Source organism: Motacilla alba, chromosome 3 (genome assembly GCF_015832195.1).
Source record: "Motacilla alba alba isolate MOTALB_02 chromosome 3, Motacilla_alba_V1.0_pri, whole genome shotgun sequence".
In the NCBI taxonomy this organism is placed as follows: domain Eukaryota; kingdom Metazoa; phylum Chordata; class Aves; order Passeriformes; family Motacillidae; genus Motacilla; species Motacilla alba.
The window spans coordinates 106,776,990-106,793,934 of record NC_052018.1 but is presented as its reverse complement, the minus strand read 5'-3'; the positions used below and the strand labels follow the sequence as shown (position 1 = coordinate 106,793,934).

General features: G+C 38.3%; 1 protein-coding gene across 4 annotated transcripts in view; it reads right to left on the bottom strand.

Moving 5' to 3' along the window:
* Positions 1-16,945, bottom strand: part of KIF16B (kinesin family member 16B) — a 140,865-nt gene that overhangs the window by 54,345 nt on the left and 69,575 nt on the right. For 3 of the 4 annotated variants that reach the window (XM_038130733.1, XM_038130734.1, XM_038130731.1), the window contains exons 18-23: positions 9,480-9,512; positions 9,089-9,142; positions 6,440-7,795; positions 1,596-1,754; positions 628-733; positions 11-61 (exon numbers count right to left, since the gene is read on the bottom strand). In XM_038130733.1, coding sequence (XP_037986661.1) covers positions 11-61; positions 628-733; positions 1,596-1,754; positions 6,440-7,795; positions 9,089-9,142; positions 9,480-9,512 — 1,759 coding nt within the window. The remainder of the gene's footprint in view (positions 1-10; positions 62-627; positions 734-1,595; positions 1,755-6,439; positions 7,796-9,088; positions 9,143-9,479; positions 9,513-16,945) is intronic. The other variant, XM_038130732.1, reaches the window with a different exon arrangement.

The following is a 16,945-nucleotide window of genomic DNA, read 5'->3' as shown; positions in this document are numbered from 1 at the left end:
TATGACCTACCTCATACTTCAACTTGCGTTGAATAGTGCTGTTATTATGCCTCTCATTATCCTAAGCACAAACAAAAGGTACAGCAGGTTATTAAAAAGTGCCTTTCTTGTATAACTTAATTCAAAAATATTAGAGGAAGAGACATTATCACAGACAAAAATAATAATCAATATTTATTAAACAACTGGCTTAGAAGTCAATCAACACACTCTTTGGATTAATTAGATCACCGGTTTTTTGAATAGGCATTTGTTTGTAAATATGAAATTCCATCCAGAAGAACCTTAATTTTCATCAGTTAAATCTTTTCTGCAAATAAAATGAAGATTTTATTTGCAAACTTCTTATTGCCATTTACACACCCTTTCCTGCCAAAATAATCCCAGAATACAACATTAAAAGGCCACTGGAAATAAATATATGATTTCATATATATGATTCATATATGTGATTTTTTTAAAATTTTAAAACTTACACCTCATTTACTGTTTACTTTTTTAGAAATTTTTTTGTAAATTAAGAGTAAGTAAACACAGGAAAACATGGGAATTACTGAATGACAAAACTAAATCAGTGGTTAGACATGATCCATTGAAGGTCAGGATCTCCCATCCATTTCTGCTCACCTTGAAACTTTCTGTAGACCAGGATGCACTAACATGATTATCCTCAGCTTTATGATGAATATTCTGGAGTCTTCTCTGCACCTCTTGTTCAATAAAGGCATTTATCCTTTAAGATACAGAAAAGTGTGTGTGTATGTATGGAAAAATAGTGTGTTTTTACTATTAAAAAATTTACTATTTTTACTATAAAAATCAAGATAGACTAAAAGGTTCTTTGAAATGCTTTTAACCCTAAGTACTGCACAGCTCTTAACTGGCAGGCTTAATGTTAGATCTGTTTTATCCCTCCTTAAGGAAGGAATACTGACTTTTGAACCAATGTTCATCTAACCAGTAGAGGTTAAAACATTGTTATTAATTAAACAAATTACTAGACCACAGGTTCAGCCACTGCTATGAGTGCAGTTCTACACTCAAGAGGCAGTGAGAGTACAAGTGATGAAGAAGAAAGAAGGCTGGGGTTGCATCTTTAGTAACTTAACAGCTTGCCTTCACTGCTGCTGGATATCAGCAACTTGGATTAGCTAAGGTTTGGTCTTCGAATAGAAGGAATGTTCCAAGAGCTGATACTAACAACTGCCATGTGTAAATATAACAAGGGAGATTAAAGATTTTAGTGATGCCAGGCAGCCGTCCTATTAAAAAAAGTTTAAGACAAATAAATTTACTTTGTTGCCTTAAGCTCATATGAAGCAAAACCATATAGACAAGTAACTGTAAACTCAAAAACTATTTCAATACCCTTTCAGTCTATAGTTTCCCAGCCCTGTATTCTAAAACAAACTGCACAGGAGCAACAGCCGAGGCTATTGGCTACTTACAGCAGAACATCAATTTTATTTCCAGACCAGTCTTCCAGTACAATTACAGTATTTAAATCAAATTCAACCCCGGCAGAATGGTCTTTCAAAATATTCCTTCTGTAAAGCTATTGTTTGCATTCCATTTGAGGAATGCAGGTTACCTACCTATCATCAACCAGTGGGGCAGCAGGCGTCTGTGCCTTTGTTGGGCTGGCAGGGGAAGTGCTATGCGAGAGTCTCTCATCTAATATTCCATGGTTTCCTTTCTGAGCTCCATCACCCTCATATATTTTTTGCTTCAGCTGCTGAATTTCCTGGTCCAGGCTACAAAAGTATCATAACATGCAATTTGCTTTGGTTTAGAGTTGATTTGAACAGGTCTGATGGGAAGCAATGGGCCTACACTGGTATACATGTACATAAGATTGTAGATACTGATACTTATGAAGGTTTAAAAATCATAATTGTTCTTTAGCCACATTTAGATAGCAAAATAGAGACAGCTCAAACCACATTCCAAGAGTAGCATTAAGTCAGATAAAACAATTTCAATAACTTCCATCACGAGAGTTATCTAAATCTGTACATTAAATATTAACTCCCAAGACCTAACCTATTAGAATCACATGAATAAATTCTCATTTTTACAGAACTCTATCAATGACCTCAGATATTATCTTCCAGTGTGAAAGTAAATGAAGAAACGAAAGGGAAAAAACATGAAAACCTCAAAATACTGCACTAATACAAAAAAAAAAAAACCAAGAAAACCCAAAACATTGATGTGGCAAAACTTCTCTATAAGAAAATCTTTAAATTATGTACTACACATGTACATTTTTACAGTTGTTCCATCTGTATATATGTTTTTGAAAATTCACTAACAAAATAAACATATAGTACTTATTGTATTTATACAGCTAAGAAATCATCTTTTGAAGCCTCCTGGCTTTCTTTAACAAATAAATTCAGTTCCACCCAGATTTATGCACAGAACACAATCTGTAAAATTGGGTACTGTGTTTCTGACTAAAAATGCCTGAGGCATTTTGTATGAAATAAGAAGCACTTATTGCAATATTCATCATATTACAACAAAGTAATCTTTGGAATATCCTTTTCACTTGTAAAGTAGCTGAGATTAGATTAGTAACACAGTAATAATCTTCCCCATTTTCATTACAATTTTTGTCTCTAAAAGTAATTGTTTTTCTAGAGGTTGCTTAGAAATCAAATAATAAAATAAAATAAGTTCTTGCTAAAACAGTAGAAACTATGCAAACCCGGGATCCTACCACTTCTGGTACAATTGTATGTATATAAACTGAAGTGCAGGTCTATATTCCATCCTGGGGGTTAAGTGAGAAAATTAGAGAGATGATGAATGCTGAAGCTTGGGCTGAATTGTTACTTCAGTTTTAGAGTGCTTTTTGCAGCACTGCCAGAAGCCATCTATTTCTTTTGATTAGCAGCAAAACAACCTTGTGTCCTGAGGGTAAGTGGATGAAAGATGGTTTATGTATATAGGAAAGTGTTTGCATCCATGGAAAATCAATTTAACTACAAAAATCAGACTTACATTAAAGGAACAAAGCTTAGCTCTTGGTTTGTAAACATCCTACTATGAGAAGATATTACTTATTTAGCTACAAACTTAGTCAGCCTTTTGATGCATCCACCAGTGAGTACACGGAACTGTGCCCTGCCACCTGCCTCAAAGATGGCTCTAAAGCTGCTTTATGTTCATTCTAGTCCCCCAAACCTCTGCCAGTAAAGCCAAAATGTGTGTATGTAACCCAGTTAAATCTAACTTCAAATTATCATTTTGGGAGTAATCCCTGTTGTCTTGGGGTGGTTCACAATGATGTTAAATACATAATTAAATAATTATCTGGGGCCAAAAACTGTTACTGTGTCTTTTAAGATCCTAAGGCCGCAGACCTTGAGTGTCTGGTGGAATCAGGGGTGCATGCATTTTAAAAAGTTCCCCACCTAAGTTTTTTCACAGCTTTTCACAGCATGGCATTCGCATTGCTGACTGCTTGGTCTCTGCTTAGGCAAAGCTTTTTCTTTCCTTTTTGGTTTGTTTTTCTTCTCAGCTCACAGAAACTGCAATTGCAACATTTGAGCTGCCTTGAGAACAAATTCTGCAGCCGTTTGTCCGGAAACCAGGGCGCATCCCGTCAGCAGAAGCGCAGCAGAGCTGACCCGCTCCAGCCCAAGCTGCTTCTAACCACAGCCAAACCTTGGAGAGGACACATTTAGTGGCTTCAGTCCAGCTGCCATGCCTGCTCTGCTGTGCCTTGCCACAGGGAAGCTCTTCATCTGCTGCTGCAACTGCTCTGGGAGGCTCCTGCCTTCCCCAGCGGATCTGGTCTGGGGTTGTTTATCCTGGAGAAGAGGAGGCCCAGGGGAGACAAGGCGGTGTCAGGGCACAGGTTGGACTTGATGATCTCCATGGCCTGTTCCAACCTCGCTGATTCTGTGATTCTCTGAAACCACCCTTGCAGCAGTTGCAGGATGAGCCCTGGGCCTCCTCTTCAGAAGCTCCAGCAGCCCATGTCCCTCAGCTTCTCCTCCCAGCTCCAAAGCCCATCCTGTCAGTGCTGCAGAGCCTCTGCAGCTCCTCCTCACTGCCCAGAACAGGGAGCCCCACAGGCAGACACAGCAGCCCAGAGGGGCCCCCCTGGCCTGTGGTGCCTCTGGCAAGGGAGCAGCACGAGACACTGCAGGAGCCTGCAGACAATTCCTGCAGCACTTGGAGGATGATCCTGCTCCCCAAGGCACGTTCCCATGGTGCCAAGTCAGGAACTGCAATGGGGAGTGGGGCCAGAGAGGAGAGGGCAAACCCTGTCACCGCATCTTGCAAAGCCTGAAGCCATCCCAGCAGGTCCCTATCGGGACAGGTATTTTGGGTCTGTCTTTTGTTTCACTGGGGTGCTGAGGTCGAGCAGTTTGATACCTAGCAGTTATTTTCTTTTTTTCCCCTGCCTATTGGCAGTCTTTTTCTTCATAAACTAATGCTTTTTCACTTTCTGCTATTAGCATTAATTTCTTATGGGTAGAAAGGAATTGTTGGAACTTTTAAAGGAGATAACTCATTCCAGGGTATTCTCCTTTAAATTATCTCAAAGCAAGACACATGTAGGTTAAAGAATTTTGAGCTTCCATAGGATTCAAACAAATAAAAACGTTGTATCTAGTTATGATGGACTTACACTTGTATAGCACTTAAAACTGTTATTGCATTTAAACATTTTCAGATAGTTAACACTCATCTGAACCAGAGCACATCATTACATAATGGGATCTAGATAAACAGTAAGAAATATATAGTTCTTATGCTTACTATGGCATCATATACTGTGAAATGTAAACTGAAACACAAGAGGAGTAAGTAGCCTGAAATGTTTAACATACTCTCATGTATCTTTAGATCTTTTCCTTGCCACAACATTCACAAAAACATACTAAATTGAATTATTCAGGCCCATGGGCTATTCACTGAAAGACTTCAAAGTTTTATTTACCTTGTGCAAGAGGATTTTGAAGTAAACAACAACAACAACAACAACAACAACAAAAAAAAAAAAAAAAAAGGGAAAAAAAACCTTTTTACTTCCTTGTATCTTGCTGCTATCTTGTATCTTCTCCAAACCTCAGTTTTCTGGCTGACAACATATTTTTTCATTTATCACACAACCCTATTTTTGTGGAACCTATAGCCAGATTTCTATAACTCACTTTAGTCAAGTGAGATGCTTAGTGTAGAAAATGAGATTTTATGTCCATGACAATTATGGAAAATAATGACCATTTCCACAAGATGATGAATCAGTATTGAAAATGCTTAACTAAAAGCCAAACAATATAGCTATAAATGTTGAAAAAGTGACCTCTACACAGTCTATATAAAGCAACTCTTCTGATAATGGTTTAAAAGGAACGGAATACAGAAGAGCTCTTCAATCTGGCCACAGGCAAGTTTCTTCTTCTAGGTGGTTTTTCCAAATCTGTTTGAAGGGCTTATGAAAAAATATTCAGATAAATTAGTGAAATATTTAAAAAACAGATGACAAATGCTATCTCAGGGGAAAAACACCTCATTTTTTCACTGACAGTCACAGGTTTTAAAGCTCCAGTATAAGCAAATCAGGTAGCACATTTAAAAATGGCAATTCTGCACGTTTTCCATACTGCAGGGATTGAACACATTAATCTTAGTGAATTTTTGCTCAGGTCAAAAAAACACCCAAAATATTTCTTCCTCTTCTTCCACACAGAAAGATCCTTCCCCATCTGACTGACTTTCCTGTGAGCCTCCTATACTTAGCCTAAATGTTATGCTACAAGATACCCTGAGTATAACTGATTGCTTCTGTGCCTAAAAGGGACTGTCACCACACCGGGCAGCATGAAAGCCTCTATCTGTTTTCCAATAACCTCAAGAAGCAGCATCAAATTTTACATGGATATAGCTTATTTTTATTTAGCCTTGAAACCAGGGCAATTAAAAAAAATAAACATGTACCCCCATTTAATACCAGAAGGGTTCAGTATAACACCAACTGAAAGGGACAGTTGGTAGGTTTACTGTAACAGTCTCCAAATTTTGAACAAACATCTAATTTGCTACTAATAAAGAAAATAAAATGTTATACAGAAATAATTTCAGAGAAAAAAGGTGTTAGATGATGCATTTGCTGTAAGGGCAGAACATAAGGATGTCTGAGCTTTCTACATAGGTAAAACAATTTAAGTACTGTGATGGCTAATGCAAATAATATCCTGCTGAGGATGGGGTAAGTATCCAAACATACCAGAACTAAATAAGTGAGTAAAAATCCTTTAAAAAGCAGCAGAGTTTCAATTCTGGGTAAACTACTTGAAACTCATGAAGAAACTCAGTACCGGGACACTGAACAAGCTGTGCTCCCAACATCCAAGGTATGAGATTATTCCCCTTTTGTGGACAGGTTCTGATAAACGCAAGGCACTGCAGCACTCACCGTTCTCGGTCTTGCTCAAGAGCTTTCTGTTCAGCCTCCAGACTTGCCTGCAGCCCCGCCTGTTCACCACAGCTGTTGTTCAAGGTGGCCAGCTTCTGTTTCTGCTCCTCAATTTCAAAGTCTATGGTGGAACGACGCTGCAAAGCAGAATGCCTCCTTTCTAACTTGGCAACAGCTTGCTCCAGTGCCTCTCTCTGCTGCTTTTCCCTTGACTCAAGGATTTCTTTTTCCTTTTTCCGAACCTTTCCTTCCTGCCGGGCTACATTGGCTGCGAATTCAAAGGTTTCTTGTAGCTGCTGCAGCTGATTTGTGCTAGCCCTATACTGGGCAAGCTGCTCTTCTTTTTCTTCTATTTCTTTCTCTATTTGATAGAGAGTATTATCTAACCCTAACAAGCCCCTGTCAAGGACTTCAGAAGCTCTTTGTTTTTCCTCCAGCAGAGCTGGCAAATGATTACTCTTCAGGTACTCAAGCTGGCGTATTTTAGATTGGAGCCTGTATTCTACTGGCTTTATCTTGTCAACTTCTTCAGCCTTGAGTATGGCATCCATAAAGTTGTCATCATCCCTCTTGAGATTTAAAGGTTCTTCATGTGCAAATTTTAAGTGCTCCAGAGCTCTTTTTTCATCTGCTATTTCCGTTTCTAGGTGATCCATTTGTTGAATTAAATCTTTTTCCAAAATAGCCAGCTGCTCCAGCTGTTTCCTTTTAAACTCTAAAAAGTCATGCTGTGCTTTTTCTAATTCTTCACGGTTTTCATCACCTTCAGATCGGGCTTCCTTGACTTTCAAAAGAGATTCTCTGATCTCTTCAAGATTTCTTCTCTCTTCTTCTAGTCTTTGCACATCCCCTCTCTTCAGGAGCTCTATCATGACCTGCTTCTCTCGAAGCTGTTCCTCTAGGTGAGCCACCAGCATCACCTGTTCTCTTTCCTGTTCTTCAAGTCTCTTTTTTTCTGATTCCAGCTTAAGATACTGCTCATCTTTTTCCTTTTTCAGTTTTTCTAGTTCACGAAAAATCTGCATTTTCTCTACTTTTTCATTATGATTAAGTTCTTGTAGTCGCTGCAACTCCTCTCTGACCCGGGCAAAAATTTCTTCCTGCTGCTTCTTCTTTTGAAGCTCTATCTCCTGTTGTTCCCGTAATCTCTCCTCCTCAAATTTTTCTTTTTCAGCCAGCAAATCCTTTAACCTGCTTTCAATGTGAACACTTCTTCGTTTCAGACTCTCCTCCTGTTTTCGGATTTGCAGCTGAACTATTTCTGTCTCTTTGCGCTGTGACTCTACTTCTTGCTGCATTCTTACAAGTTCTGCTTTGTCAGATTTTTGTTTTTCTTCCATCTCTTCTATTTGTTTCCTACAGTAAAACATTTATAGGAAGTTAAAACGGTTTGGATTAAGATTTTTGACTATATATAACCATTTTTTAATAGCTTTGTTTTGCTATAGGTTAAGATAATTCATTGCTTGGAAATTACTCAATGCATGAAGACAAATCAAAAAGAGATTCATACACTCTGTGTCAGTATAAAAAAGCTGTAGATATATAAAGTTATATGAAGACATGCTATATGGCACTTATGTTATAATTAGACTGTATTAGTTCTGTCAAAACAAATAAAAATATTAATAGAACATATCCATGCACACAGTGCAAAGTAAATATGTATTTTTTTACATACATATATTCTTATGCACAAAAACTTGTATAGAAGGACTTGATTAGCTATTTGCCTCACCAAATTTAAGCCAACAGATGAATTAAAGCAACGTTTTCACTTTAGGTAACTCAAACTGAATTACTGATAGGATTATAATTTGACAAATTATTATGTCCTGTGTAATCTCTCTTACTTGAGGGTTACCTTTATCCCCATAATACAAGCAGAGACAACCTGCAAGTCAGCTGGTTGTTTTGCCAGAAGTCAGAAGAATTAAAGTACGAGCAAATCAATTTTTGCACAATCTGAATCCAAATTCCACCAACATAACAAAAAAACAGTAAAGTATCAGTGATCCTGTGTTGCATTAGTTGCTGAATTTTTCTGAGTTTACTTCACTTAGTCCAACTGCATGAAGAGCTCTATCAAAATGGAGCACACTATCTAAAGCTGAGAAGGCAGGAAGGTTTTCAGCTTTTGAATCTAATCAGTGATGAGATCTGTAACAAGGCACAGCTCTCACTTCCACAGTCTTAGCAGGTATGACGAGCCAAAAATATCAACTCAGTTCGCCAGCTAATAACAATGCTTTCTTTTGAATTTCAAACCAACTTCCACATAAGGTTCTGAAAAGCATGATTAGTATGCCCATTCCATACCACAGTTAGATATGAGAAAAGCAGAACATAACACGTGAGTTTCTCCTATCACGCTTCAATCCAAAGACAAATAAACCATACAAAAGAGATATTAATTAAGAAGATAATTTGCCATCTTTTAAAGAAAAACCATGAAAATAAAGAGCAAAGGTAATATATTCTATCTGTACAATCTATCCAGTGTTTCTTTGCTAAATGGCAGTTAGCTCCAATTCAGCTACTCAGGATTGTCTGCTTGCTGAATAACACTGTGATTCCAAATTCATCATGCAAAAGAGTTTATAACTTGTATATATAGACACACATAAATACCACAGAGAACAACATTACCTTTTACTTTCTAATTTTTCAAGCTCCTCTCGTTGCTGTCTCTCGAATTCTAGCCTGATTTTAAAAAAATAAAGAATACAGCAAAAAGGTTGTTTTTTGAATATCACAAAAATAGGAAGACATTATGCAATTTTCTGTCTTTTTAGATGACAATGAGACAAATGAAGGTTTGTAAAACTACTTCTCACAAGAACAGAAAATAGTTCCTTCATTAGGGTCACAAATTAGGTATCATGCTGACACAAGTATAAATAGAAAAAGAATGAACTTCTGGGGGAAAAAGTATTCAAAAAAGTAAAGTGAAGCAAGACATATAGATGATTAGCATAGCCTCTGTGAGTTAACTACATGCAGACATGGCAATCAATACATAGAAATGTAATTTCTCTACCTTAGACAGATTGGTCCTTTTACAGGGAAAAGACTGCCATGGGAGGCAGGGGGAAACAGAGCAATCAATTGAGAAAGGAATTGACAGGAAAAACATATTAGCAGTACAGAATACTTTAAAATCAACAGTGCTTTGTTTTACTGGAGATTAAATTGGTTAGATTCATAGAACATCCATCATATTGCATCTCAGAAGAAGAATTCAAATAATTATTCTTTCTAAACATTTTTCAAATGCCAATGACAGCTAAAGCAATTCTCTTCATCCTTTGGTTTATATACTTATCCACTTCTGAGAAGGGAAAGGGCTGCAAAACTATAGCAGTGTGTGCTGATAGTGCTGCCATTTCCTTCCAAGAAAAAGAAAAAAAATCCCAAACATTCCTAGGATGTAATCAGTGGGGGTTGAAAAACCCCAAACAGCATATTCAAGCACAGAACATTATTCAAACCCATTCATTTAAAACATGTTGAGATTTTAATGCATTTAGTTTGACAAGGTTCTGAATAACCATGGGACAGCAGTTTATGTAACTTTTTAATATCAGCTTTTATCACAGTTGTACACAAGTATTTTTCTTAATTTTATTTGAAAGATTTATCTGTTATTTAAGGAAATTTTTAATAACAAATACTAAAAAAGCAGAAATAACCTATAAATGGATTAAATTACTCAACCAAATACACACACATTCAGTTATTTCAGGCTTGTTACAGTGTAAGGATATGCAGGTTAGTGAAACAGTCCATAAATACTGAAAAAAAATGCAAGACTGCACCACAAGTTAACTTCAAATTTTTGATAAACTGCAGTTTAAAACACTGTCACCACAACTACACAGATAGGTTTCTAAAAATAAGGAATTTTTAATATTTCTTTTTAAAGTCATAGAAATGCATACTACAAAAAGAAACTGCCCTTGGAAATATGCAAATAGTGCACTAATAATCTAACATTTATAAAGCTACTGTAAAAAACCATGATTCCTGCATGTTCAAGAAGCATCTTTCTAATGGCTGCATAAGGGAGAATGACTACTTTACAAATCCTGTGTTTCATTCTCCCCTATTTTTACAAATTCATTTCATAAAATGTCTTCTACAATCCCTAAGTGATTAGCCAATGTAGATTTTTATACCCAGATCCAGGCATTCAAGGTTTCATGGAACTGTCTCACCAAGAGTCCCATCACATTTGCATTAAACTAAGGTGGGCACTTTACAGCACAAGGACAGATGATGATAACCTAGTATTTTTAATTTGATCACCACTGCTGCAGCAGCAATGCTGCAGAAATCCACAAAGTGGATGCAAAATGCACAGAGTGCTGAAAGGGAACAAGCAGCAATTTTGGGGGCTTTCAGGAAGCAAAAACTAAATCCAGTGGTTAATATGTGCTTTGGGTTTTCCTTCCCCCCCTTTTTTTTATTAAAGCTGTACCACAAAATTTCTCACTTTGGCTGTGATCTGCTATCTGAAATTCAGAGATTTAGCTATCACTTCTTACCTAGGGCTTGGCTGATAAAATGCCATAATTATTTCAGTCCAAAATAATATAGACCCTGGGGAATATAGCTCTGGCTTGTGGAAATGCAGGTTTCCTTTGGGCACTATTAGATGTAGACCATCTTTACTTAGACAGTTGGCAAAGAACAATTTGACTGTATTCACATGCTTGGTTAAACCACAATGAAGGAAAAAGTTAGATCAGCTAACATAACATGCAAAACCTTTTGGTGTTTTGACTGTCCTATAAAACATATAAATTGGCAGATATATTTTTTCTAAGCATAAAAATGGTAACTAAGTTTTGACTGAGCTCTGATATAAACCATCTGAAATAAACCATCACAGCAATCAGTCTGGTATAAAAACAGATCAATGATTAAAAATTCGGTGATCTTCTCTTTGAGGAATTGTCCCTAAAACCTTCAACAGTGGCGTTATGACAATCAGTTTTACCTTAGACTGCAATGAAACTGGAGGTGTCCAAACAGCTGCTCAGGTAAAAGGAGAGAATTGTGCAAATCTAGTTCTTTCTTCAGTGAAAATGGTTCTTCCCCAAAGAAAAATATGGATCATTACCACTCCAGTCAACAGCCTCCAAACACAACACTGAGGTGTTTTAAAAATCCATGCTCAGCACATTGTAGACCACTAAATACTTCTCGGAGATGCCTAAGGTGGTCTGAGCTCCAATGAAGGCTCTCCAACAATGAGGTTATTCACAGTATCTCCATTCTCTAAAGGTGCAGCCTTTCTTCTGCAGGGCTAAGAATGTTTCCTTAGTGTTCCTTTACTGGCTTCCTATATTCTTAATGTATTTAGGAACTCACCACTTTTGAGACCTCTGGAATATTTGCTTCAAACTCATTGTGGGCTCAAAGTTATTTCAGAACAGAAGAGAATTTGGAGAGGCAGGACAGGCCTGACTGAAGTAACCTTGCTTTTCTAAAAAGCTACTACAAAAAAGCCCTCAGCATCACAAAAGAAAAAACTAAAACCACAGAAGCTATAACAAATCACTGTCAGTTCTACGAAGCACGCATACAAGAGTGATGGTTTTGTGTTTAGTGTATCCTAATAAAAATCTTTTTCACATAACCTCTGTTCCCTTTATTCATGTGAGCACTACTGTGAATAGAAAAAGCATATTATCTTGAAATTAAAAAGAAACACACAGATATTAAAGACTAGAATCTTCTCTTTCTTCTTTTGTAGATTTACCACAAAGGAACTTAATCTGATCAGTGTTGAATTAAATAGACACCATTTTCCTGGAAAGTGTGTCATATCTAGTGATAACAGCAGTGTAGATAAGCTGCAGAGAAATGAAGTCAGTTCTACTAGCACAGGACTACAGTAGCTTAATTTGCACAGCACAAAAGTGCAATCTGATACTACATCTGTTTGGAAAGACTGAGACTGGCAGGACTACAGAGATGTTACAATGCTGTTCAGCATGCAATTAATGAGATTAGTTAAAAAAAAATAACAAACCAAACCCCCCATACTAAACTGTCAGAGGCTGAAGTAGTTCATGCCTCAAACACTGATTAAAAGTTTTGATTGTTTTAACAAAAACTGCGTAAGGAAGCCACAACCAAAGAAGCCTCCCTGAAGATACCTGACTGGAAGTTTGGACTAACCAAAAACTTAGTTAAACCACTAGGATTAGATGTAAGAATCCATGCCTGGACAGGCTGCTCGGGTCCAATCTGGACTAAACTAAATAAACTATTTAGTGCAATACAACAATTAGATAAAGGGAAAACCCATTCTTCAATCATCTCAGGCCTAGGAAAAAACAAACAAAGCTGAAGGAGAGGCATCTACAAGAAAGCCAAAACACAGCAGATATTCTTCCCTGGCCAAGTTTGGGGTGAGAGAGAGCACAGCCCACAGAAGACAGGTTTATACAGGCTCCCCACCACAAATTGTGCAGCGGGGCGGAGGAGGTTTCAGATGTAGCCTCTGGTTAGAGGCACTGAACATCCATCCTCCCAACACGAACTGGCCCAGCTGTGGAACCCCCCAACCCCACAGGCCACACTCATGGGACATTCACATGGCAGGCAGCTGAGGGGGTGTCATAATCCACCAAAAACCCCCCAAAGTGCCACCCGCCCAGGGTCACTCCTGAAGCCTTGCACCACAGGACCACACATGATGCAACACAGACAATGGCAAACTCCCCCCCAACAGGGAGGTGCCTGGGTTTCCTACCTAGCCTGAGAGTGTATTAACCCACTGGATTCTATACTTTTTGGGGGGGACCTTCACCACCACCAGCTGGAGAGGATCAACAGAGCATCACTGGGATCCATGGAGTGGTGATTATTTTCCTTATTCTGTCTCTGTCAAGCCCTTCCTGCCCCTCCTACCTATTTTTTATTTCTTTCTTTCTCTTGCTCTCATATTTACTATCAAATAAAACCCATACTATTGTTGCTGGCATATGGTCTCATTTGCACCTTAATGCAAGCAGAGGCACTTCTAAGAACTTCAGTAACCGGACCATGACATAAACCCATGACAATACCAAGGTTTCTCATCAGTAGTTTTACAGTTACAATATCATGTAGCTAAGAAAAGGTCCACAAATGAAATCTTCTACATAAATCTACATGCAAAATTCTATTTTATCCAAAGCTCATTATCTGAAGCAGTGTTCCATGACACTAGATTAAAGACAAAGACTGAGAAGAAGTAGAAAAAAGAATTCTGCACATTAAGCCAAAATTTTATGCAACAAGATAGTTTCCCACATATGAGAAATCAACAGCCAAACAAAAAGGCATACACAAGAAAAAATAATCCATCTGAAAACACTATTAAATGCTGGTTTTCACAGGAAGCAAGATTCACCACGTTGCTCTCACATCTGAAAGTAATACCCCACAGGCTCTTCTGGCATTGATTCTGCCAGAATCTTTACTGTAACCTACAAAAGTTTAAATTTAGCTACCTCTTGAGGTTATTAATACTGAAACTGAAAGGAAAGGCTAAATTAATAACAGACAGAATGCTAGTCAGCTACAAAAACTGCACAGAAAAAACCCCAAAGGGCCAGCTACTGAATCTTGGCCCGCACTGGTGATCAGCAGTATAACGTCATGTTGAAGGAAAATTATACTCCAATCTGTTGTAGGAAGCATTGCTCCTGATAAAACCAACAAACAAACAATCCCCACCAAACTAGATTTAGTGTAGGATATTCTTTTCCATTCTGCACTCTTCCAGAATGCAAGATGCTCTACCCCATTTCTTGGGTAAAATTACCCTGCCTTTGATAATCAGAGATACGATTAATTGAATGTTTCATCCAGGCTGAACATAGTCACCACTAAGAAAAATAACCATTATAGCATAGCACTTGCTTGGCAGTACTCTTAGCTAGAAGTAGAGAGTTTGGAGTCTGCTTTATTCAAAACATATTTAACTTGCATTTATCCCAGCCCTGTTACCCTTAAAATAACACCTTCTGAACAATTATCTTTTTGTAACAACCTCACCACACAATCACAAAAATTCCTGTGCTTTTTGAAAAGGAGATGTTAAAAAAACAGCATTAGCATCAACATAAACAAATTTTAAATTGTCAGGGTACCCCAGCCTAAGCTGAAAAGCTGCTGTTGCCTAACTGCTGTCCGTAAAGATGTATCAATTACAGAAGGTGCTTTCTTCTACTGATTTGTAGGGCTCAGGTAAACAGCAGTACAACCTTCAGAGGCTGCCTTTGCAGCAGTATAAAAGCAGACAGAACAGCAACAGTTGAGGTTTGGAGTTTTTTGCAGGGTTGGGGTTTTTTCTGATGGGTTTGTTTTTTCAGGTTTTTTTGGGGGTAGGGGGGAAGGGGACACACAGGTGTATGGTTTCTTAAAATCACTACTCTATTAGGACAACACTCACCTCCACATGGCATGAACCATATATACTCTTACGTATGGTATCAGGGATATGAAATGTGTCCTGGGCTGCATCCATAGCAGTATGGGCAGTGATCCAGGGAGGAGGTGCTGTCTCAAGGCTCTGCTCAGGTGAGACCCGACCTGGAGTGCTGTGCCCAGCTCTGGGGTCCCAGCACAGCAAGGACAAGGAACTGGTGAAGCAAGTCCAGTTGAGGGCCACAAAGATGCTCAGAGGGCTGGGCACCTCTCCTAACGCAGATAGGCTGAGAACTGGCATTGTTCAGCCTGGAAAAGAGAAAGCTCCAGGGAGGGCTCGCTTCACCCTTTCAGTACTTGAATGGATTTTGCAGCAGAGTTGCTGCAATAGGACAAGGGGTAAAGGTTTTACACTGAAAGAAGGTAGATTTAGAATACATTTAAAGAAGAAGTTTTTTACAATGAGAGTGGCACAAGTTAAAATTACCCAAAGGGGTGGTAGATGCTCCGTGCCTGGAAACAGTCAAGGTCAGGCTGGATGGGGCTCTGAGCAACCTGGTCCAGTCAAAGACGTCCTTGCTCATGGCAGGGGAGGTTGGAATTAGGTGCCTTTTAAAGATCCCTTCCTGTCACATATAGCTAAAACCTTACAAAAGAAATGCCTTACAAAATCAAGGTTCAGGCCCTGTTACTTTGTTTACCTTGTTACTCAGCTAGCCTGATAAGTTCCTGTGAGAAAGGAATTGTAGCAGTGAGAACCAGCTTGCATACCAATCTTTTCCTGTGGGAACAGATTGTACCTGTGAGGAGAAAGGCTCTTACCTGTGAGAAACTGTCCTTTAGGAGACAAGTATGTAAACATGGTTAGAGAAGAAAGTTTTGATGGACATGTACACTAGCCATCACCAACCAATGAACTGCATTGCAATGAACAGCTCACCAACTGGAATTAAACATGGTGCCTTCTGATAGCCATATAAATATGAGCTGTGTGCAGTAAAGATTTGGCATAGTGCACAAAGAAACAGGTGTCTCTGTCTGTCTCTACTGCAACACCTCCCAATCCAGATGATTCTACGATTCAGAAGCTTCCTCACTCAGAAAAACATTACAGTAATGCACATTACAGTGAGTACAGAATGACTTCAGATAGGTTTTATTGCTCACAAACAAGTGACCTGGCATTCCTTATGCACTATCAGCCTTAAGCATAATCCTTTCTTGTGTTCACAAATTAAGCAGGAAAAAATATCTATTCGTCCAAGAGAGTTCATAAATATTAACTGAATGCAGACTAGTGGGAGAATATCAATAACTAGGCCCTTCTGCTTACAGTTTTTAGTTTAATAAAACACAGTCATGAAGTGTTCAGGAATATTATGAGTATTTAACCTAATCTTGTTCACAATTTCAAGAGAAGGAATACTCTCTCAATCGCACCCAAGAAAGAAAAATTCACAAGAAGTGTTAAATAGGAAAAATGGCAGTGTTTTGAAAAATTGCTGCATAAACTGACAATCTAATAAAATTATCCATACTGTTTGATTTCCAGAAAAGCAAGGCAAGATGCAAACTGATAAGGAAAAAAAATAAGCAGAAGAACTTGCAATCTACTCCATCATCTACTAGATAATCAAGTAACGCTGCAGAGTCTCTCTGTTTCCACCGAGTTTTTTTAGTAAATGGAAAAATGCTTTCTGTAAGGCATGAATTTGGCATTATCTGAAGACAGTAAGACTGCTTTGGTTGCAAAATCATTTTTATGCACACCTTCAACCGGGCCTTGTCCATGCCATTGTATTTTGCTGTAAATCTGAGAGACTAGTGAGGCAATGCTGAAACAATCCCTCCTGCTCTATGCTGACTGCAGAGTTAAGGTCAGTAGCATCCAGTATAATACAAGTATTCATAACAATATTATAGCAGAATAACACCATCAGTCAGGGAAAAGCCCAGGATGGCCCAACAATAAACAGAGGTAACAACAGCCAGGACCCCAACTCACAAAAAATATCATACTAGCAACAGTCACTGAAAGCTTTTAGATTCAATTATTTGAAAAGCTGAAGAAATAGAAAA